The sequence below is a fragment of the Lepidochelys olivacea genome (genome assembly GCF_965140295.1).
Source record: "Lepidochelys olivacea isolate rLepOli2 genome assembly, chromosome: 4".
In the NCBI taxonomy this organism is placed as follows: Eukaryota; Metazoa; Chordata; order Testudines; family Cheloniidae; genus Lepidochelys; species Lepidochelys olivacea.
Window position 1 is genome coordinate 66,954,676 of NC_140414.1, and position 25,687 is coordinate 66,980,362.

The 25,687-nt window shown below is 38.0% G+C and overlaps 1 protein-coding gene across 1 annotated transcript in view; it reads left to right on the plus strand.

Annotated features, from left to right (window-relative positions):
• LOC311519445 (uncharacterized protein) overlaps positions 1 to 25,687 on the plus strand; it is a 110,128-nt gene that overhangs the window by 46,507 nt on the left and 37,934 nt on the right. Inside the window, exons 12-13 of the mRNA XM_084625939.1 lie at positions 2,948 to 3,059; positions 11,429 to 11,528. Of these exons, the coding sequence (XP_084482065.1) occupies positions 2,948 to 3,059; positions 11,429 to 11,528 (212 nt within the window). The remainder of the gene's footprint in view (positions 1 to 2,947; positions 3,060 to 11,428; positions 11,529 to 25,687) is intronic.

Below are 25,687 nucleotides of genomic sequence, written 5' to 3' on the forward strand. Positions count from 1 at the left end.
CTGCCCTTAGAATTCTGCAGACTGCTTACACCACTAGCTTCAGCTTGTGACAAATGATATCTTTGACTTCTTCATTCTTGCCTTCCTTCCTCTCCATTGTTCAAAATGAAGAATTTGCAGAAGCCTTATGAGTGGTCTTGAGTGTTTCCCCTTGGGATTTTGTGTGTGTGTGTGTGTGTGTGCATTCTAGTGCATTGCAAAGGCACATAAAGTGCTCTTCAAAATTATCATTATGTTGCTAGCAGGTTATCCCAGGTAAGTACATGGTTGGGTAGTATCCAGAGAAAGGAATGAAATCCATTCAAAGTAAGGAAATTCCCTCCATCTCCCCTTTAATCCATCCACCCGTATTTGAGTTAAAGTACCTGCCAAGTCAGGACTGAGCTAGCCTCTATAGGAAGCCCAGCTAAGAAACAAAGCCATAATGCTGCTTTGGATAGGCACTTTGTAGAGCAGCGATGCTATTAGTGTTGCAGTAGGACAACTGCAAATCCCACAACAAGGGTTGGGTCAAAGGACCCACAGGACATAGCTATGTACTGAAAGTTGCCCACAGAACATATTTCAAACTTAAGCACCTAAATTTTATATGCATCTGTTTACTTCATTTGGTGCAGGGTTGTTCAGTGCTTCGAAAAATCTTGGCCACTTGTATTTTGGTGTCATAAATATGAATTTAGGTGTCTGATTTTAGGCACCCAAATTTGCAAATTTTTACCATAATAAGTAACATATTTATGAATCCCCTTTAGATTAATATAAATATATTGGTCACTTTACTGCTGGTCCCATGTGTAAAGACAATTCAATGAGCATATACAATAGGTGTTTTTAAAATCTTCCACTGGTGTGAAAGATTCTGTCGGTTTTAACGTAATTCCCTTTTTGAATGTATAAAATCTCTTAAACTGGTGGAACTGTGTAAGGGTGGCAGATACATGGTGTTGCCTCATATACTTGGTATGTGTTAAGGAAGCACTGACACTGGTAAAGGGAAACAGAAGGGCATTTTACAGTGCTGGGTGGTGGTTGTGTTTTGTTTTGTTTTTTTTAGTTATGTACTACCTTCCTATTTACTGCCTTCACAAAGTTGAACTTTCTATCTGTACTAATTTTGACCTCTTGTCATTTTTAAAATATTGATATTTTCTTGCAGTTTCAATGGACTGGAGTTGTTATGACAATTTTTAGTTGGGTTACTTCCCTGGTTTTGTATCTGTAAAATATGTCACCTCTACTAGTTTAATGACTTTGCAGAAACTAAGAATTATGGGTTCTCTTACAGCAATCACTGTGAAAGCCCTGAAAGCTTGTTTCTAGTGTGTATTTCTCCATGTCACTAGATGACTCTATAGAGTGTTTTGCTACTTCTGAGAGAGAAGAAAACCTCTGGCAACAGTTTTTGGTTTTTGGATTGAGAGGTTATATAGTGTCTCTGGTGTGAGGCTGAGGAAAGAATTTGGAGGATTTTAGACACAGACACATTCAAACTGTAAGTGCCACTGGGGTTTGCCCATCTCTGTGTAGAAGAAAGAGAGGGTTTTGCCCCAGGTTCCAAGGATACCACCCAGACCTGTTCAGATTCCGGAGGATCCATTAGAGGCACATAGCCATATGTGCAAGTTGTTCTGGAGTCTCTCTCCTGAATCAATGCATCCACAGCCATTTTGGCTTCTCCCCATCTCTAGTCAGAGCAGCCTACTTTGGGGGCTGTGCTGATTTGCTACAGGCTTCCTAGCAGAGTGAAACATTTCTACTACTATGGTTTGGGGTGGGGAATGTGTCTCAAAGCCTAGGCTCCAGCCTCAACATCTGCACTGCAGTTTTTAGCCCTGCAGCCCAAGCCCTGCAAGCCCAAATTGGTTCACCCAAGCTTTGAGACTCAGTGCCACAGGTCTTTCATTGCAGTGTAGAACTATCCACAGTGAGCCAGTAGCTGAGCTCATATTAGGACTCAGGAGTTCCTGATTCTTTACTCTAGACCATGTTGAATGGAATCTGGAATGGAGTAACTTCTATTATTTTTTCTCACTTCCCGTTGTTTTGACATCTGGTAAAGTTCAAATTTAAATTTTATGGCAATTTACTTTTAATTAATAAAAGTAATGTAAATACCATCTGAAGTTAAATCCTAAATCTAGCAAATATAGGTTAACCTATATTATCTGTGGCTCTGCTGAAGATGACCTTCAATGGAAAAAAATGTTTATGCTTTTTTAATGCAGTATGAAGGAAGTGGGAAAGATTGTTTTCCCCCTTTCCTCCCTCCTGCTCATTGTTATCCATAGACACATTAGGAATGTCAGGTCTTGTCTTCCTGGTGTTTGGTCGAAGTCTCCACTGGGAAGGACTTGGAGAAATGTATTGAGAGCTTCTTAGCTCTTAACAGAAGAGCTGGGGGTGGTAAAAATTCAACAAAACTTTTCTTCCAACCGTTTTTAGGCATTTAATTCACATAGGGATTAACACAAAACAAGGAATTTTAAAGTCTGAATAAAAATCCCTCCTGAACTCAGTTAAGTAGATTTCACTTCCTTGGTACCTGTGATGTCATTCATGTATTTCTTAATTATTCATAGAGTCTTCTAGGAAAAGCAAATATAGGAGCTGAATTTCTAATGTAAAAGCAAGCAGAATGTATTCATTATAATAACATTTTGCTTTCTTCATCAGAATGAAGCAAGTAAAGTACAAGCCCATTTATTTTTTCCTTTGCAGGGCATCTTTAAGATAACTTAAATAAATAGAAATTTAGAATCAAGAGGTCAGGACATATTTTGAGTATAACCAATTTGATATAGTCACTATGATATAGCAGTAAATTTGCCCAGATAAGAAGTATTCAAATACAAATTTAACTAGCACTCAGAACTAAAACTGATGGACTGCACTGTTACTGCATATAATTTTTTTAAGCAGTTTGCTAATAACAAATAATCTGTTGCAGGACTCGCCTTATTTTCAGTCAGCTTGGATATGAAGATTACTGTGCAGTTAACATACAGATTTTAGGTTCTGAAGATACATATGGACCCCATGCTAAAAAGGAAGTAGATGATGTAAGTACTAAGCAGCCTTTTCTGACCCATTTTAATTCCCCCATGTTATCTTTATGTAACTTTTTAAAGAGATTACTTTCTGGGGGGGAAATTCCTGAGCTGACAACATCTTGCAAAGACTTTTGCATGTGCCTAACTTTAGGTTCAAGTGTAGCCCCGTGAACATCAATGTGAGTACTCAAAAGTTAAGTAATGAGTAAATCTGCATAGGATTGAGACCTTGCTGTGCAACAAATGCATTGTTATGAAATCTAAAGAAACACTTTTTAACTTGTGTGTTGTGTAAATAAATATCTGCCCAAGAGCAAACCTCATAATAGTAGGAGTTCTTTTGGTGTGATCACATATTACACATATTTAAGTTATATTAAAATACTTTAAAAGAATGTTAAGGTTGCACAGTTAAGCATTCAGAAGTTAGGAAATACCAGAATTAAGGTTTCCTTAATTAGGCCCCCTTGTGTATATGCATTATGATAGTCTTTAATTACATGATGTGCTGTGTTTTGTGACTTATTAAATTCATACGTACAGATTTGAATGATAGCCATAGTGGGTGCAACTACCATGCATCTGCTGCAACTAAATCCACACATATGAAGATCTGTAAAAGACAGCAAATAAATCTTGAGTTAAGTCATACACTTAAATATTTAGGTTGTGTGTCTTGTTCCAAAACAGTAGCATCTAATTCTTCTTTGTCAGTTGCAAAGTCTTACAAAATTCCAAGATACATGTTTGGCAAAGCTCAGTCTGTGAATCTGATGTGAAGAATGTGTCAGTATTTTAAAATTGTTGAATATATATGTTTATAGGAGACAAGAACAAGTGTTATGTAGAAAGTTAACAAACTGTTTATGAACAGTCAATTTCTACAATAGAGCTAGGTAACTTATCAGTGTAATTGTTTATTTTAATGTTTATACTTAACTTCATTCTGCAGTGCAGCAAAACTCACTCTCTGCTAAATCAGAATGTAATGCTTATGTGGCAGACCTATGCCTTCCCTTTCCAGGACCCTATACTCTGATTCTCTATTTTAAACACACACAAACTGTATTAAATAATATTACTAAGATCAACCTCTCAGAACTTAGGAATTGTCAGAGTTAAAGTTGCCTGTGCATTATGGTACTGTCTTTAATTACATGATATAATACTCCCCCCCCCCCCCCAATCAGGACCCATGTTCTCATTTAGTACACAGAATGGACAGTAGTTTTGTTTTTCTCCTCCACATTCCATCTGTAGCCCCCACTTCTTATTTTCTGCACAATATTCAAACCCTGCTCTAAAGACAGTATTAATTTCTTCATGAGCTTTTCTATGGCACTCATTATAATATCTGAGTGCTTCATAAAAATTAATTTATTTTTGCACCACCCCTATGAGATGAGTGGCTATTATAATCCCTGATTTACAGATAGGGAACTGACACACAGAGAATATAAGATCATCAAACCCCATGTCTCAAGTCAAGCAGCCAAAAAAATGAGGAACACATGATTAGTTACTATCTGTGAAAAGGTTAGCTTAAGTGACTTGCTTAGCATCACATAGAAAGTAGAGACCGGGATTGCTTAACAATTAAAGATAATTTTTACAAATGAATTCATACCATCTCCTCTTCTTCATTAAGAACCTGATGCATAGTCCACTGAATTCATAGGAGTATTTCCATATATAGTGGGGATTGGATTGAGCATTACAAGAAGGTTCCAGAGATGACAGCACTGCTAGGACATAGGGTAGTCTCTAGTGTGTTTGTCCTTTGAATGAAGAGCGCATTTGGGTGCTTTTGTAGCTTTTTTTTCTCACAGCATTTTTCTCACAGCATATGCTCCATGTGCCCTCCATTCATCCTAAGGGAATGGGCAACAAATATGATCTGGGACATTGTAGGTTTTGATGTGAGAAGACTTTAAAAGTGTTGGGAAAGAAGAAGATTAAGAAAAGTTGAGATTATTTAATAATGGATAGCATAAAGAAAACTAGTAAAACTTTGCTATTTACTTTGCCCATTGATGATATGAACAAGTGTGGACTCTCTGAGATTATAAGGCAACAAATTTTAAAATTATATTGGAAATGCTTTTTAAATCAAATCACACTCCAGTTGTAAAACTCATTGCCACATAATATGATTGAGGTAGATGCTGCATCTTCAAAAAATGTAAACACTAGCTTGGATATAAAAAAAGCTAAACAAAAAAAAAAAGATACTGGTCAATCTTCCAGCATCAGTCATAAACTGTGTCATGCTGTCTGGAGTGCCTCACAACCGAGAGTGCCTACCTCAGGGCAGACTCTCAGAAACCAGAGCAGACACCCCAAGCTGATGGTGTATTCTGTAATTAGTTTTCACCAAGCCAGCAACAAGTGTAATCTCCTGGATCATTATACCAGTCTTACCAGAATCCTGGCAATAGCACCAAGCAAATGCTTTCTCTGGGGAAAGTGCCGGTAAACTGTTTCTGTTAGTTCTGAAAATATTATCAGTGTGTGTAAACTCTGCAGTGGGCATCTAGCCATAGGGAAAACTAACATACTTTAGCAATCACGTCACCTGAAATGAGCCACAGTGGTGCATATTTCAAGTACTGTATCTTGAGAGGTATTGGGCTATGTATCAGCTACATGATTTTAGGCACTTGGGAAGTTCCCTAGTGGTATATTAATACAAACCCAAGAGTATCTTATTTGTTAGTGAGCACCAGCTACCTGTGATGTGGATCTGTGTCCTACTTGGCTGGTTAGAGCTGACCGTTTTGTGGCTGTGAAGGAGCCATCTGGGTATCCACCAACAGCATTAGGACCATTGCAACCTTCCTCCCAGCCACTGGCTTGCTACCTGCCACTGGCTTGCTACCTGCAACTGAGCCAACTCCCCCTGTGAGTTACTAGTGCAGCCTCTAGCTGTAAGGGGGGAAAAGCTCACTGACTGGTAGGCTGTTGGACTATGAGTGGGCAGAGGAAGCAGGAACATGGTCTCCCCACTTACCACAGCAGTTTTCTGTGAGGGGGAGAGAAGGTAATAGTAAATGAGCAGAAGAAGTGTATGACCCAGTATCTGCTGGGGAGGAGGAAGTTAAAGGAAGGGTAGACCCCAGTGAGCAGAGATGGTGCTTTGTTCTCTCTAGGGTCCTGCAGGGATGATTCTAATGGGAAACTGAAATAAAATGTAGCAGACACAACATAATGAAGTAGAAAGAATAAAGGGCATTGAACAAACAGAGAATGAGGATAATCTCTGACTGGTTTGGCTCCACTTTGTTGGATTCTCCCTTTTTGGTTGCTTTACTTCTTTTCTCTGCCCATTTTTTGCTAGAATATATCATGAGTCTAATATTCTTTATGCACAACATTCCAGAAGCAGAGTCTAAAGCAGGACTGGTTTGTAGGAACTAATAATATGTTTGATATTTAATGTTGATGTGTTTTCATAGAACGTCTCCTTTCCCTGTGAACATTTCTTTATAGCAAAAGGACAGAAGAAAATGGAAATGAGAAAAAAGCCTCCTCATCTTGAGAGGCCAAATCCTGCTCCTGTTTGAATCAATGAGAGTTTTGCCATTGTGTTAAATGGGACCAGGATTTCATGTGACCTTACCAAAGAAAATTTTAGAATTTTTCTCCATGTTCACTAAGGAGAGTAAATCTCTTAGCAAAACTAGGTTTGAGACACACAGTCTGCAGTGAAGAAATTAAAGTTTATATAAGTCTAACATGACCTTGGATAGACCTAGAGGGGCTGCAAGAAGAACTTAGCATGAACTGTAAATTGTATAGTATAGCTGACTTTCAGGAAGAGGAAATATTTCACAACACTTTATAGTTCCATGTGAGAAAAATCTGAGTTGTAGGGTTATAACTTTGTGCAATCCCATTTCATATAAAAAGTAGAAACATTTATTATTGTTCCTAGGGAACTGAGGATGGTATATTAGATTTGTATTCCAAATAACTGATATAGGACAGACTTAGTATTGGAAATTTGATCAAAAGGGTAGAATCAAAGCTGACCCAAGCATTTACCTTACTGAAGAATGTAAATTCCCACTTGAAAAAACAGAGGTATGGTTGGTTGCTTGTTGTAAAAAAAGAAACCTAAAGCTGACAGAGGCTGTCATTGAAATGAGAGTAAAAGCAGAAAACGATCAGAGGAGACTGGAGAAGGAATCTTACCCCAGCTGCAAAAAAAGGAGAATATTTAGAAATGCTGTGTTTAGGCAGATACATTTAGGGATTACATCTGCACAAGACAACAATTTTTGCTTAAATATAAAGAGAAAAACATACAATAGAGAAGGTTTTTTTAATAAAAAATATGAAATCCTGGCTCCATTGAAGTCAATGGGAGTTTTGCCATTGACTTCATGGGAGCCAAGGTTTCATCCTAAAGCTTTTGCCAAAATGTAGATCCCAATAGAGGATCCTCCAATGGCAGAAAATCCATTCCAGGGCAGACTTTGCAGAATGAAAATTGAAGTGAGAAGTGGGCAGTATTGGCCTGCAAAGTGAAGTATGGCTAAGGAGCTAGAAGAAGGTATGGGAGGGTGGAGGCAGTGCATTGACTTAATGCGTCCTCACAGCAGTCTCTGCTAGCTACATAAGAACGACCATAGTGGGTCAGACCAAAGGTCCATCTAGCCCAGTATCCTGTCTTCCAACAGTGGCCAATACCAGGTGCCCCAGAGGAAATGGCAGAGCAGGTAATCATCAAGCAATCCATCGCCTGTCGCCCATTCCCAGCTTCTGGCAAACAGAGGCTAGGGACACCATCCCTGCCCATCCTGGCTAATAGCCATTGGTGGGCCTATCCTCCATGAATTTATCTAGTTCTTTTTTTGAGTGCTGTTATAGTCTTGGCCTTCGCAACATCCTTTGGCAAGGAGTTCCACAGGTTGACTGTGCGTTATGTGAAAAAATACTTCCTTTTGTTTGTTTTAAAACAGTTGCCTATTAATTTTGTTTGGTGGCCCCTAGTTCTTGTGTTATGAGAAGGAGTGAATAAGGAAGTGTTATTTACTCCACTTTCTCCACACCAGTCATGATTTTATAGATCTCAATCATATCCCCCCTTAGTTGTCTCTTTTCCAAGATGAAAAGTCCCAGTCTCAATAATCTCTCATCATATGGCAGCTGTTCCTTACCCCTAATCATTTTTGTTGCCCTTTTCTGAATCTTTTCCAGTTCCATATATCTTTTTTTTTTTGAGATGGAGTGACCACGCCTGCACTCAGTATTCAAGATATGGGCATACCATGGATTTATATAGAAGCAATATGATATTTTCTGTCTTATTATCTGTCCTTTTCTTAATGATTCCCAACATTCTGTTCGCTTTTTTGACTGCCGCTACACATTGAGTGGATGTTTTCAGAGAACTATCTATCCACAGTGACTCCAAGATCCCTTTCTTGGGTGGTAACAGCTAATTTAGATCCCATCATTTTATATGTATAGTTGGGATTATGTTTTCCAATGTGCAGTACTTTGAATTTATCAACATTAAATTTCATCTGCCATTTTATTGCCCAGTCACCCAGTTTTGAGAGATCCTTTTGTTGCTCGTGGCAGTCTGCCTGGGACTTAACCATCTTTAGTAATTTTGTATCATCTGCAAATTTTGCTACCTCACCATTTACCCCTTTTTCCAGATTGTTAATTTATGAATATGTTAAATAGGACTGGTCCCAGTACAGACCTGTGGGGGACACCACAATTTACCTCTCTCCATTCTGAAAACTGACTATTTATTCCTATCCTTTGTTTCCTATCTTTTAACCAATCCATGAGACAACCTTCCCTCTTATCCCATAATTGATTACTTTTCTTAAGAGCCTTTGGTGAGGTACCTTGCCAAAGGCATTCTGAACATCTAAATACACTATAACCATTGGATCCCCCTTGTCCACATTCTTGTTGACACCCCCGCCACGCAAGAATTCTAGTAGATCGGTGAGGCATGATTTCCCTTTACAAAAACCATGTTGATTAGTCCCCAATAAATTATGTTAATCTATGTGTCTGACAGTTTTTTGTTCTTTACTATAGTTTCAACCAGTTTGCCCAGTACTGAAGTCAGCTTACAGGCCTGTAATTGCCAGGATCACCTCTGGAGCCCTTTTTAAAAATTGGCGTCACATTAGCTGTCCTCCAGTCATCTGGTACAGAAGCTGATTTAAGTGCTGGTTACAGGCTATGGTTAGTAGTCCTGCAATTTCACATTTGAGTTCCTTCAGAACTCTTGGGTAAATATCATCTGGTCCTGCTGACTTATTACTGTTTAGTTTATCAATTTGTTCCAAAACCTCCTCTAATGACACCTTAGTCTGGGACAGTTCCTCATATTCGCCACCTAAAAAGAATGGCTCAGGTCTGGGAATCTCCCTCACATCCTCAAACGTGAAGACCAATGCAAAGAATTAATTTAGTTTCTCTGCAATGGCCTTATCATCCTTGAGCGCTCTTTTAGCATCTTGATTGTCCAGTGGCCCCACTGGTTGTTTAGCAGGCTTCCAGCTTCTGATGTAATTAGCAAAAAAAATTTTATTAGATTTTGAGTTTTTGGCTAGCTGTTCTTCAAATTCTTTTGGGGCCGCCTTAATAGTATTTTTACACTTCATTTGCCAGAATTTATGTTCCTTTCTATTTTCCTCACTCAGATTTAACTTCCACTTTTTAAAGGATGCCTTTTTGCCTCTCACTGCTTGTTTTACTTTGTTGTTTAGCCATGGTTGCTCTTTTTTGGGTCTCTTACTATGTTTTTTAAATTTGGGATATACATTTAAGTTGAGCCTCTATTATGGTGTATTTAAAAAATTTCCATGCAGCTTGCGGGGACTTTACTTTTGGTGCTGTACCTTTTAATTTCTGCTTAACTAACCTCCTCATTTTTGTGTAGTTCCCCTTTCTAAAATTAAATGCTCCAGCGTTGGGCCATTGTGGTGTTTTCACCACTACAAGGATGTTAAATTTAATTATATTATGGTCACTATTACCAAGTAGTCCAGCTATATTCACCTCTGAGACCTGATCCTGTGCTCCACTTAGGACTAAATCAAGAATTGCTTCTCCTCTGGTGGGTTCCAGGACTAGCTGCCTCAAGAAGCAGTCATTTAAGGTGTCAAGAAACTTTATCTGTGCATCCCGTCCTGAGGTGATATGTACCCAGTCAATGGGGGATAGTTGAAATCCCCCATTATTATTGAGTTTTGTATTTTGATAGCCTCTCTCATCTCCCTGAGCATTTCACAGTCACTACCACCATCCTGGTCAGGTGGTCGGTAATATATGCCTGTTGCTATATTCTTATTATCCAAGCGTGGAATTACTATCCATAGAGATTCTGTGGTAAAATTTGGTTCATTTAAGGTTTTTACTTCATTTGATTCTATGCTTTCTTTCACATATAGTTCCACTCCCCCACCAGCACGACCTGTTCTGCCCTTCCGATGTATTTTGTACCCTGGTATTACTGTGTCCCATTGATTATCCTCATTCCACCAAGTTTCTGTGATGCCTATTATATTAATATTCTCATTTAATACGAGGCACTCTAGTTCACCCATCCTATTTAGACTTCTAGCACTGGTATATATGCACTTTAAAAACTTGTCCCTTTTTAGCTGTAATTTAATGAGACTTTTTTCATTTGACTGTTTCTCTTCTGATCCTAACTGTATTTTATCTTCCATACTATCCTCCTTACCAGGACATAGAGAATCTCCATTAGTAGATCCTCCCCTAAAGGATGTCTCTGTCCGAACCACGTGCTCCTCCGCACCTGTTGGCTTTTCCCCAGCCTGATGGATTTTTAAAAGTGCCTTCCTCTTATGAAACCACTGAGGAAAGGGGGCACAGTGTTTTCATTGCCCTCTCCTCCATGAGTGAATCCCTCCAGGCACAGCAAGCTCTCCTCATGTAGGGTTTGAGCCTGGCCCATTAGCTGTGACCCCACAATGTTTTCAGTAGATTCAAAATGAGACAAAAATGAGTTTGCCTACCCCGATTTGAAAGTGACATCAAATTAAATTCAAAAGTGGTGTGTGTGTGTGTGTATATATAAAATTCAAAAGTTCTGTAAGAGAAAGATATCAATTGATTTTTATATAGATAGATATTAGATCGATATCGATCCTTAGATAGATTTATTAGAATGCAAGCCCAGGCTTGAATGTCATTGAATGCAAATGGTTATAGTGCTTAGTAATACTGTATAGTGATTGGCTTTCTGCAGTGTCTCAACTGCAGTAGTGGTAGTTCAGTTTTATGTGATTCTACACGTTTAAATTACTAGTACTCTGCATGTAAGTTAACCTTTGCTTATCATTCTTGAACCCATTACTTCTAATATTTGGAAATAGGGTCCACGGGAAGCTGTTATCTGGCTTGCTGTACACCATAAGCAGAAAAAGGCTGTGGAAATCTTCTCCAGAGAGATTGCACCAGCTGGAACTGGAATGGGTAAATATTCACTCCTTTCTCTTCATATCTACCACTTATTTTGTTGTTGTCGTTTATTAATATTGTGATAGAATACACAGACCCAGTTACATGTCCCATGGTGCTATGTGCTGTATGAACACAAACTTGAACATATGCTTTGCTGAAATGGGGCCTAAGACATTAACAAACTTTTTTAAATTGTTGATTTTGTTTGGAGACTCACCTTTTATTCCTCTCATGTTTCTCAGCATTTCTGCTGCTGCTTCTTTTAAAAAAAAAATGTATTAAGCAAAATTGCAATAAAATGTTAACCTAATACTTCGCACATTACTTATTCAGGATCAGGTTAATATCCAAAGAATCTGGCTAAAGATTCTAGGTTGCTGGCTGGGGAGCCCTCCTCATCTGGGTATTCATGCTTTTTCCTTTCTTATCCTTCCCTCCACTTTTTATTGCTTTTCCACATACCTGTATGGCTAAATGCCATATCTTTATTCTGTTACATCACATCCTTAGAAAACTCACATGTCACTTTCACTAGAGTAATGCTATTTTTCTAGCAGAACTGGATTACATACTGCCATTTTGCTAGTGAAATAACATTCATATCTGGAGATGAGTAACTTATAGAGTGTGGAAGGCTACCTACTAAGCACTTAATACCAAGTTAGCGCACAGACTCTTGTGAATGGCTAATTACTTGTAAATTTGTTTAATTTGATTCACCATCAGATAGAATGATACGGAATTTTTTGTAATTCAGTATTTATATTTGTTATGACAATATGCTACAGTGATGATGATGTGAATAATTCTTTACTTCATACCACAGGAAGGTTCAAACTTAGGCCCTGATACTGCAATATTATATGCATGGGCAGACTTTTGTACCCTTGCAGACTCCCAATGACTTTCAGATTGTGTCTACTGTAGTAAACTAGCATAAAACTAATCTGCTATTAACACTTGAATGTAATGAGTTTGCAGTACATTTTATCCAGAACCTGATTCTTTACATTGGCTTCTAAGGTAATGGCAAAACGCAAGGATTTCATTACACATCAGCATTGTCAGTGTATGCTGGATATATTGGAAATAGTTTCTTAAAGATGAATTTTTATAGTAGTCATGTGAAACTTTCTTTACATACTTATAACCACAGTCAGTTGTGTGTTTAATTTCTTATGACTGGGAGTTCCAGGATGTTTGTAATAGGAACAATCTTTTCTGTCCATCTGCAATTTTATTTACTGACTTGTTATTTAATGTATTCCTACACATTAAGCGTGAGCACTGAGTTTCAAGAAATCCTGGCAGCAAGACACTGATCTATAACATTTTAGATTATATTTTTAGCATATTTTGTAATTGGTATGCAGCGGCCACCTGAACCTTTTTTGAAACTATGCAAATTTCCACTCCTAGTTATCCTCTTGTCTTAGAAAATTCTTGGTATTAATTTATAATTTTTATTGGATTCCCTTTTGACTTTAGTATACAGATCTGTGATTAATTTTTCTTATCATATGTGCTAATATTAACAAAAAGGGCCAGGCACGTCCTATCCTGTGGACTCTTTGTACCATCTGAGTGGTGCATAGTGGTTGTGAAGCTGCTCTGAAAAGGGTAGCTGAGGATTTCTCTGTGTGGGAGAATCCATGGTTGGTATAGAGCCAGAGTAGCCAGCTCTGCAGTAACTCCTTCTTGTTCCCCAGCCTTTAGGGCATGCCAGGGCATATCTGGAATGAACTATGGTTGGCATAATAGCCCCTGGCCTATGGGATTGTTACAAGTAGCTCTTCTCCTTCTCTTTCTTTTTACTTCCCCAGGGCCTCCAGCTTCTCCTCCTCCACAGACTGTGCAGTCCAGGTCTGATAGGAGGCAAGCTGCAGGGATTCTGAGTGGAGTTTGAGGCCCTGGATTCACCACCCAGGATTCACTGCCCAAGCCACAGTTTGGGTCTACATGGGGAAGTTAGACAGTAACACTTCTGAGCACTTCTACTGTCACCATAGCCTGTGATTTGGGCAGTGACTCCAACACCCCAAACCCCACTCTCACTCCCTGTAGCTTGCCTTCTATCAGATCTTGACTGTGCAGTCTGCATATGGGTCACAGGGGTGGTACAGAACTCCTTGAAGCTGCTACTGAATAAGAATTGTGAATACAGAAAACCTATGCTGTGTTCGCAATTCGTATTTAGTCAATCTCTCTCTCTCTCTCTCTCTCTCTCTCTCTCTCTCGTGTGTGTGTGTATAATATACATGCACCCATAGCTGTGTGCTTTGCATACTAACACTCTGTATACATGAATTGCCACTGACGCCAGCCAACCCCGAAGTGCTGCTTTTCAAAAGCAGCTCAAGTGAACCCTATAAATGTTACTATTTTTGTAAATGCTGGAGAGACTCCTAGCTTTAAAGTGATGCACTCTTTTTTACATAGGGCTTTATTTACTGAAAATCTACCCTCCCTTTCCCACCTGAATTTAAAAGTCAGGTAGTTCAGATTCCATTATGTAGTAACAGTGGGTGTATGTGGGTTTTTTCTTTAGTATTGATACTGTTCTAGTTAGGCTGCTAATTAAAACAGAAATAAGACTAATCAGGCAGCTCATGTTAGTTAAAGAATGCAGAAACTTTTTTACTAATTAATTTAGGATTTTGCTGTTATGCTGATTTACCTGTGAGAAATAGAGCTTATCCAAAACATCTGTTGAATTTTGCAGTTACTTCCAGGTAACTTGCAATAAATCAAATTTACAGAATACATGGATCTTTAAACTTTAATTACATGAGCTGAACCCAGAACATTTCTATTTTCATGACAACTCTGGAATATTGATCCAAGTTTGTTTTTTTACTTTGCAACTGAAGAATTTAATACAATCTCAGTTTTTAGTGCACTCAAAATTAGATATTTGTGCATGTGAATATACTGTACAATTTCTTGTTGCCTTTACAGTGGTGTGGAGATATGGGTAATGCAGTGTTTATTGATATTAAAGTTGTGTTTACAGAGGCAGGGTCAGTGTGTGGTCACAGTCTGCAAATAATATATTTTTCTGCCAGTTGGAACACAGTGCAGGACTTGTAAGGAAATATTCGTATATATGATATAAAAGGTTTTACAAGTATTGGATAATTAATAGTTTACAGATGTAGTTTGCTTCCAAAAAAAAAGAGAAATAAGGTAACTTTTTATTTTGGGGGGAAAATATTGTATTTACTTTATTATTAAAGTCTTCAAACAAACAATTTTGTAAATAAGGAATTCAGACTTGACAACTGACACAAACTCACCCTTTAGTTCCATTATTTCAAATGTTTAAATGTTTCCATTGTTTAATGGAATGAAAAGCTAAGAAATATCACTTCCAGCAATGTAACATAGCTAATAGACTATATACATTGTCTCAATACCTTTCTGTCTTTTATTCATTGAATGAAGAAAGGCTGATTGGATTTTAAAATAATTTAATGTTTATAAAACCAAGTTCATGCAGTTGTACTTGTCTTTCCAAATTCTTAATCTGAGTCTCATCGTCTAAAGAAGCTATTGTCTAAGAAAACCCTGTTTGCAGGTTGCAGTCTTGGAGTTTTATAATGTTGCAGTTTCTTCTTTCAAATAATTCTCCAAAGAATAAAAAAGGCCAGAATGCTGAGTTACCCAGGATAGTGAAGGGAGGGTAGAGTGTGTATATTATCAAAATCCTTGAGATTAACAGTGAGCTGTGATTGTCAGGGTGATTGGCGGGCCTCCTAACAGCTTTCATTACCAGAGCTACTGGAAAAGAAACAGGCAAAGAAATCGGATGGAAGCTTAAGCAATGTGAGTGGACCATCACTTTGTTGTTTTTTGCTTTATAAAAGAAACATTTGACCCTTTACAACATCCTGGAGAATGTATGTGTGCAGGAAATATGTTGTATTACCTGCAGAACAGCTGCTAAACCATATTTGAGAACAATGCAAATTCAGAATTTTCTTTTTTTCTCCTGCCAGGCAGAATGTGTTTTAATTATGATTAAAAAGTGTGTAAAAAGGGTGACTTTTCAAGTTATTGCATGCTGCTTATGTATGTAAAATAAAATTTTAATATAAATGTTTAGTAAAATGACCCACTCAGTCCAGTGTATGCAGAGAATGGGTTAGAATTAGTTGCTTGGTTGATCTTGAGTGCTTTATGGTACCTACAGGACTAAGGGTATCCACTGCTAAACTGTCTTAAAGCAGCAGAAACTGCTTTAGAGACTATTTAAGGCTCTATCTCTAACAAGATTACACAAGTGTCCTCTTTCCTCCCCACAGCATGTTCCTCTTTCCATCCCACAGACGAGGTTCTCTCTGCTGCTCTGAGGAGCAAAGTAAATCCTTGCTAGCACCCTGTGCAGTTAAAAAAGGTAGAGAAGTCAGCTCTGGTGACCAGTTGCTCCTCTTTCTCTTCCCTCCACCCCCCCACCTCCACCTCCACCCACTCCAAAAAAAGGGAAGGGAAAATGTAGGTTTTTGTCCTACACAGTGGCAATTGAACCAGGGACCTTCAGAGCTAAAATTATGAGCTGCTACAGCTTTAGCTAGAATGCCAACACTTTGGAGGTGGGATAGCTCAGTGGTTTGAGCATTGGCCTGCTAAACCCAGGGTTGTGAGTTCAATCTTTGAGGGGGCCATTTAGGGATCTGGGGCAAAAATTGGGGATTGGTCCTGCTTTGCGCAGGGGGTTGGACTAGATGACTTCCTGAGGTCCCTTCCAACCCTGATATTATTCTATGATTCTAGTTGGGAGTTATAGCAACTCAGAGCCTTTGGCACAGAGGAAGACCTGTAGCACATTCACCAGTGGATCACATACTTCCTAACATTTACGGAACCAGGAAGGAGAGGTTGAATTGCAATAATCTGACCTCACCAAGATATGAACCTGCCTAGAAGCTGCTGTAGACTCTTCTGGGAACAGGTGAATGATCAGGGATTGTCTGTGATGCTGGCGTTTAAAAAAATCAAATTTTAGTCCTCGGTTCTATAGAAAAAGAGAAGCAAACTGACACAATTAAAATAGGGACAATTCAGAAACAGTATGCTGAAAAATTAAAATGGCTTGATGCAGTTTCAGGAAAGCATGGAGGAAATTAAAAACCAGCCCCGCCCCCATGAAAAATCTGTCACCCACACCCCAGAAAACAGAACCAGGTTTTGAAAAAGACTTTGACAGCTCCCTGCAAAAGGAATAAATTAAGCCTGAGTTTCGTCTGAGCTGTCATATTGAAAGTGGGATTCAAAAGAGGTACCCTGAAGCAGAGATAATGGAAGCTGTAATCAGGCCAGTGTGCCCAGGTTTCAGCCTCAGAAACTCTTTAGAGGGAAAACTGATCTGAGCCTATCAAAACTGAGTTGGATCTTAAGATTGTATTAAGACTAATTTACTAGGAGTAGCCTGCATTTGGCATCTAACACCCAGGCAGCAAAAGAGAGTAGGTAATTTATTTGGAAAGAGATCTCAGGTGTGGCAACATTTCCTCAATAAAGTAAAACTGAAGCCTTATGGGATACTGGGGCACAGGCATGCTTGGTCTCGAGTAAATGGGTAAGATGGTAATCTCCCATGAACACACTTTAGAAAGCTTGACATTACTGGAAATGGAAGATGGGTGGGATTTTAAAGCAGCCAATAGAATCAAATCCCTTACAAAGAGTGGATTGAAGTCCAGTTTTAATTAAGCAAAAATTATGATATCTAGACTATTTCTGTGCTGGTCAGTCCACACAAATTAGCAAATGTAGTCATTGGCTACAGTGTTATTGAGCAGATAGTCAAACATGATTGCTGCAATTCACCTTATGAGGCATCTAGCCTTATTGACAATGTGAAATGTGTATTTCCTCATGTTGTTCACAAGAGCTTCCACTTTTGATGTACCATCAGAAACAACAATGCAGACAAATTGTGCATGGTTAAAATGGGGGAGAAAGGATGTCATTATCCCTAAAGGAAAAACCACTAATATAACATGCAGGCCTGGGTGCTGAAAATGTAACTGAAGTGTTTGAACTAGATGCTGTTGCTCAGTGGTTTGAGGATTTGGACGTATATGAGACACTAGTCAAAATACCTTAAGGATCATCTTGCTGGTTAAATTTCCTTGTGAATAACCACTTAAAATGTGACATTATTTTGAAGAGATGAACTGTCCTGGGAAGTTTACAGCAGATTAAATCTGAAATTCCAATGGATACTCAACAAATAAAACTCTTATAGGTGGCATTAGTGCCAAAAGAGAGAAACAGAAGTACAAGGATCAAGAAAGAAGTCAACAAAGAGAAGAGCCTCTAAGCAGAGTGGAGGATCGAGATCTGTTTGAACCAGCAGTGATCCTCAGCCATTTATCAGAGATGCAAAGAGAAATGGCCCAGCAGATGCTGAAAGAGGAGTACCATGCCTTCTCTAGAGCTGTTGGAGACATGAGATGGATCCCTAGTTCGTATATGCATATCAAACTACAAGCCTGTAATATATATTACATCTGTGTCTTATCTACTATATAAAGAGTTAAAGGAATATCTGCAAGATTTCCTGAACAGGGGATGGATCACCAAGTCAGAGTCCTCCTATTCATCACCCGTGGCATGTGTCTGAAATAGGGATAGTAGTCTAAGATTCTGCTTCAACTCTTGGGAATTAACTAGCAAAACCATATGAGACAGACAGTTCCTCTCTCAAATCCACAATGTTCTGAATGGACTATGAGGCAAATCTTGGTTCTCTGTTCATGGCTGAACAAAACTGCCACCTCATAGCCTTCATTATACCATGAGGTTTGTATGAATGGGTTAGTATCCCATTGGTTTAACAAATGCACCTACTGCCTTTCAGTGGCAAAGGATAAGGGAAAGCGTATAGCCAGATATCCTTCAAACAGCCAGTTAGTACATGGACTGAGCAACATCAAAGAGTTTTTTAAACCAGCTGACTGACTGCCTGATACAGCCACTAATAGTGTCCTATCCTAGTTTTGGCTTGCCTTTCATCCTACATATTGATGCTTCCAGTAAAGGACTAGATGTAGTCTTAGAACAATGTCAAGAAGTTAAATTAAGAATCATTTGTTATGGGTCAAGTGTACACATCCGATGAAGTGAGCTGTAGCTCACGAAAACTCATGCTCAAATAAATTGGTTCGTCTCTAAGGTGCCACAAGTATTCCTTTTCTTTTTGCGAATACAGACTAACATGGCTGTTACTCTGAAACCTGCAGATGAGAAGAATTTCACCTTCATTCAAAAAAGCTAGAGTTTCTATCTCTGAAATGGGCTGTAGCTGACAAATTTCGTGACTACCTCTGCTATGCACAATCCTTCAGGGTTTACAGTCATAACAACCCCTTAACATATGTTTTCATCCTGAAAGGCTGATCGTGATAGCACACCACTGTGCTGCAGAACTAGCTTTAATTTCAAAGTTAAATATCATCCAAGGAAACCTAATGTGGAGGTAGATCTTTATCCAGAACGTCCCTTGATATGGAAAAATGACAGAATGCACCAAAGAGAGAAAGTATGGAGGTGATTGTATGGACTCAGCATATGAAGTACTAAAGATGTACCAGAAGACTTCAAATATACCACCATTGTAACTATATACAGGAGGAAAGGTAGAAAGTCAAACTGTGGCAACTACCATGGTATCTCATTACTCTGGATTGCTGGAAAGGTTCTGGCCAGAGTATTTCTTTGATTGTCTGTTATGCAACATTGCTAACCATGTGCTGTCAGAGTCACAATATAATTTCAAGCCAACAAGAGGAATGGCAGACATGATATTGGGAGGTTGTCAGATGCAGGAAAAATGCAGAGAACAGTAACAGGACCGTGACACTGTCTTCAGCAGACCTGGACTTTTCTAACTATTACATATTTTTGGTTGTTCCAAAAATTTACCAACCTTCTGATACTGTTTTATGAGAGAATGCTCGGGACGAGTCTGTGCAGATGGTTTTCTGTCTGACCCATTCCCTGTCACTAATGGTATTAAGCAGGGCTGCATAATGGTTCCAGTCATGTTCAGTCTCTTTTATGCAGCAATGCTTGATGTTTCTATAAGAGACCTGAATGCCAGTTTCAGGATACATTTCTGATCCTCTGGAAAATTATTCAACCTGAACAGGTTGTCCTCTTTTATGAATATCTTTGAGGTCTTTAGTTCATGAGCTGCTGTGTGCCAATGACTGTGCTCTAGAGGCACATATTCAAGAAAAGATACAATTGTTTACGGACAGATTCACGCAGTCTAAAAAAAGGTACGGGCTGACAATCAGTCTGAGAAAGATAGAAGTCATTTATCATACTGCGCTATGGAAACCCTACAGAAAACCAAATGTCACCATCAGCAACACACAGCAGAAGTCTGTAACAGTGTTGAGGTATCTTGGTAGCACATTGTCAAATGATACTACTATAGACAAGAAGTTGACAGGTTTCATCAACAAAGCCAGTTCATCATTTGGCAGACTGGCAGCAATGTGGTATTAAGCTTCAAATAAAGCTAAAAGTTTATAAAATGGTTGTATTGTCCAATCTGTTGGATGGGTGCGAGACTTGGATCTGCTCCAGGCATCACATCAAGCTTCTAGATAAGGTCAATTTCTGACATCTGCATCAAATGGTGGGATAAAGTTACTAATAATGAGTCTCTGAAACGTGGTCATTCCACAGGGATTGAAGCCATGCTGTTTGCATCACAATGACATTAAGCTGGTCATGCGTTGAGGATGGATGACACCAGAATGCCAAAGCTATTGCCATACAATAAGCTGAAAGTAGGTAACTTCATAGGAGATGGCCAGAAGAAATGCTTCAAGAACACATTGAAATGTAACTTGAAGCAGTGCTATATTGATGCCAACTGCTGGGAGTTGTTAGCAACAGATCACACTGATGAGCAGCAGTCAATGATGGGGTTACTCAGTTCAAAATTAATCACCATATGGATCTTGAGGCACTGAGGCTGAATTGTAAACAGTATTGGATTCAGCAGGCACAGATTGATCCCTTAATTGTATCAAGCTACATACACACTCAATGTGGGAAAGGACTGCCACTTACGCATTGGCCTTTTTAGCCACGATCGTACTCACAAGACATGATGCTTGTCATCAGCATCTTTGGTGATGGACAACAACTGCTACTGATGCTTTGGCAATGGAAGAATTCTCTGTGGGCGTTTAATCCACTATAAAGCCTATTCCATGAGAAGACATTTTGGCAGCTCATAAGGAAGATTCAGATATTGCTAAATTTCTTCACGAAAAGTCCTTGGGGCACACATTTAATAACCAAAAGAACAAAGGAGAATGTGGTAAGATTTCCAGTTGATGTGTGAATGGTATTGAGTTCATTTGGATAAAGTAGGAATGTCTTTTATTTAGGGCTGTCTATTAATCACAGTTAATGCCTGCAATTAACTGAAAACAAAATTAACAAGGGCTTACTCAGCTGAAGGGAGTTCTGTAAAAATAATAATTCTACATTTGTAAGTTGGACTTTCATGATAGAGATTGCACTACAGTATTTGTATGAGGTGAATTGAAATACTATGTCTTTTTACAGTGCAATATTTGTAATAAAATAATATAAAGCGAGCACTGTATACTTGGTATTCTGTGTTGTAATTGAAATCAATATATGTGAAAACATCCAAAAATATTTAAATAGTATTCTATTATTTAACCATGAGATTTAAGACTGCGATTAATTGCAATTAATTTTTTTTAATACCTTGACAGCCCTGCTTTTATTTCTTCACCTTATCGCCTCCCTAGTGTGGTGTTCCCACTTGGCACATCTAAACTTAGTCTGTAAGCTCTCTGGGTCAGGGACCATGTCTTTATGTTTCTACTGTGAATAGCCTAAAACCTTTGGATGCTGTAAAGATAATAATTATTAGTTTTCTGTTAGATTTGACAGGATTTTATTATTATTTTTTTTTAATCTAACAGAAGGTTTTACCATTTAGAGTTTCTACTGTGGTTTTGGTTTGCTTAGTGATCACCGGTATGTGTAGAGAGATCTATTTTAAAGTATGTGAAAGCTTTTATTACACATCTGCGTAAAGACTATTGCTTCGGCAAGGCACATCTTCAGACATTATCGCTTCCAGATTCAATTTATTTGAGATGTGCTCTCTATTTCTGTTTTTGTTAACAGTGCATTATGACCATCTGGTAAGACCTCAAAGCAATTAATTGTTTAACTGCAGCCAAGAACAAGACGTCAGTGTGTTAGAAAAAGACTTGCTGTAAGGCACATGTTAATATTCGTGACTAGGGCTTCTAGGAACTACAGTAATAGAAATAGTATACTCTGTACTGTGCTAGTTTAGTCTTTTTTTAAATGTTTGCAACACTGGAATAAATCTGAAAAAATCTCTTCAATGCAAAATAATTTTTTTAAGATGACACTATTGAATTTATATAGTGATGTTCTAGTTTGTAGAGGATTTTAATTTCTGTGTTTTTTTTTATTTGCAGTTGCTTACGTAATTATATATGGTGCTTTGAAAAGGCAGGTGTGCTGGGCATTGGGTAGACCCAAGCAGCAATTAGTGAAGCTGGTATTGTTTACTCGAGAGGCTCTTGATCCTAGGCATTGTAGTTCACTTACAAAGAGGCGCAGACTCTAGAATCCAAGAGTTTGGTTAACTCATTGCGAAGATAGGGCCATTTGCATCTATATCCAGATTTGAAACATTTTCAAAATGTGGGTGTGTTTAGCTCCACAGTTTTGGCTTGATGCCACTTTCAAATGAATTATTTCCTTGATAAGAATATACATTCACATTCCACTCTCCTGTGTAGATACTATGTTCTTGAAAACACTCTGATTTTAAGTTTTCAGATACCTAACCAAGAGCTGTTACCTTAAGGCCTAGACCTCACACTTTCAATCATTCACCTGCCTAACTCCAGCTGTTTGTTGCTGATAACCATTTTAATCAAATAAAATTCTAGTAAAGAAATGTTTTATTTCTTTAATGATTTTTAAAATGTTATAATGCAAAATGACTGCACAGCTTTACAGGGAAAAATAGAGGGTGTTTCAGCCCAAGTTAGTAGATTGGGGAAATGATTAGTCTCAAAATACAAAAGTACTAAAGCATCAACCATTTTCAAGGGGCTGTTTTAAAATAGCTAGGTGGAAGAAAAGAGACTCGGGAAGAAGTCTGAGTGTCAAATCCACAGAGGTAATGTTGGAATCTTAGGAGTGCCTGAAAATAAAGCAGAGAGGTGATATTTCATCCTTCATGGGAAAAATCTCTTACCTGCACTCTACTGAACTTTGATATCAAAAGAGAACTGGTATCTGAAGAGGGACGGGACTTAATTCCTTTAAACAGCAGAGACTAGCAATGGGTTATTGTCTGCGGAACCAGGGCAACAATTTAAATGCAGCATGTGATAAAACAAATTAAGGATTTAAAGTCCATTAGTGAAATCCTGGTCCCATTGAAGTCAATGGGAGTTTTATCATTGACTCCAATGGGGGAAAGGATTTCACTCCATATATTAAACCCAGACTAGAATCCTGTGATATAAACCAAGTGAAGGAAACTTAGTCTTATATGACAGGAGGAGGAGCAATGGCTACAGTAATACTTGCAAATAAACGATATATTTTCTAGATGTCAGTTCTGCTGAAAGTTTACTGAAAAAGGTAACAAACCAAGTGAAGGAAACTTAGTCTTATATGACAGGAGGAGGAGCAATGGCTACAGTAATACTTGCAAATAAATGATATATTTTCTAGATGTCAGGTCTGCTGAAAGATTACTGAAAAAGGTAACAAATAAGGTAACCTTTGGGTCCAAAAAGAAGAAAAAGTTACATTATTAAACTCAAAGGTGATTTTTGTGTGAATTTGAAGCTTTTCTTCCTGTTTCTTTTTTCACATTTAGAGAATAAGCTTTGTAGGAGACACAGAGAGAGTGTACTGATTTAGTCAGTACCAGATGTTCAAAAGGAAAGGTAATTGGAAAAGTGTTCTTTTTTTCTTCTTTTTCCCACCTGCTCAGCAGGTTGACATTATGTTATAGTGTGTGTGCACACGCACACTTGTGCGTCTAACTAATACTTTTTACTTATAGCACTTTTCTTCATAAAGTGCTTTGCAAACAAGCTAAGCATTGCAACATCTGATGAGCTAGGAATGTCTTATTTCAGTTTTATAGATGGCTTTCTCTGATAATACAGAGTCCATGCAAGAATGAGGAATAGAAATCAGAATTGTAGATTCCCATTCCTCTTTCCTAACACTAGACTGACTGTGCTTCTTATTTGAGATAACACAGTGATGAGAGTAGTATAAATTCTAGACAGTGCAGCTAGTGACACCTCTAGTTAGCCCAACACTTTTAATTTAGGACTCTGTTTTCAATTTTTTTATAAATTTGTCAAATGTGTAAACCACTCAGGTCAAAATTTTTGAAGCTGGGTATTTGCCTAAAGTTGAATTTTTGGGAGACGTTTCTGAGGTCAAGATTAGGGGAAAGTTTGTTGCCTTATCTATTTTAAAAATTCTTACAACAGGTTTGTTGGGACGCTCCAAAGCCTTCATGTTCTGGAGCACGGATTTAGAATTTGGCAGTGGGACTACCAAGTGTCGGCAATGTGCTTTTTGCTCTCTGTGAAAATTTTGCTCCCTTTAGTTCTGGTGATTCCTAACTTTTGAGTGCTTGATTTTGCAACCTTAACATTCTTGTAGGGGTTTTTTTGTTTTTTTTTTTGGATGTAGTATGTAGCTACACACTGATTTAGGGGGACAATAAATATGGATAATCATAACCGAGAAAATCACTGTACTTTCTGATCAGTGATTATTGAAATAAACTTTTTCTCTTCTCTGGTGGTTTACATTGTTTGTTTTGAAAATCAGTATAGAAAGACTTTTAAAATAAGACAGGTGTGCCATAAGTAGTTATGCTGATTTGGAACGGAGAGTGGAATTCCATAGCAAAAACCAGTGTCTGAGAAGAAGCTATAGGAATGTTGTCTGTGTGCTGGAATTTGCTTGTGTATGTGTTCCTATGCTTTATAATAAATAAAAGGTGTTAGATCTGTCAAAGATAATGTTGGGAGAGCAGCACCTTTTAAAAATGTATACCTCCATAATGAAAAGTGAGTGCATTAAAATCTACAGAGCTAATTCCTAACATATTCTTCCTAATCTTTATTTTTAAAGCCTAGTGTTTCTTTAAAGAGAGTGTTTGCAGATGCAAACATACTCTCAGTAAAGCTACCTAAATACAAATTTTAATTTCACATTGTCAAAATTAAATTTTAGATTCTTTCTGAGCTCAGTGAAAAGTATGAAATTACAACCTGTGGATAGGTGATATATTGACGAAGTTAGACAATGGTTTGTTGTTCCTTTTTCTCTGTTGAAAAGGAAGCTTCTTTATTGCACACTTTTGTTGAGCATTAGCTTTAGTTTGCTAGTTTATACACTGGCTCGGATTTGATTTGAATGAGGCTGATCTTATTGAGATTAAAAGGCTGCTGTCAAACAAAAAGTTGTTTATAAAGACAAAACCAATGCCCTTATCTGCATGTGACTGTTAACACCCGAGATTATTAAACCTGAAAGAACTTTTTTAAAACCCTGTCTTACTTTTTACCACGTGTTTTGGTTATTCCTTCTTTTTCCCTCTGCTTTTTAAATTAAGAGAGACCAGTCAGTTTCATTTTTAAAAATAATTTCTAGCAACTTCACTTACTTGTCTTCATGCATTTAAATACAGTATTGTAATATTTGGGTTACAAAAAAGGCAGGGGGATGTTAAAAAATAAAAAAATGTTTTCACAAAATATTTTACATTTCATCTAAATATTTCTAGTATTAGTTTCTTTTTACAAAACAAAATATTTTTTAATTTCAAGACTGTATAGTGTTTAGTCCCAGTAGAGAGCCTCTGCTAAGACTTCAGGAGGAATTAAGCATCTGCTTAAAGTTAAGTTAAGCCTAAGCACATACTTAAGTGTTCTTCCTGAACAGGGATTCTTTTCTGAATTGAGATCTTAAGTAGCTTCTTAGTGATTCTCCCAGTGTTAGTTGAATTCCTGGGTGGCCTAGGGGCATAGTGTTTTAAGATGAAACTATCAAAGCCAAAAATGTAAATATAGTCACAA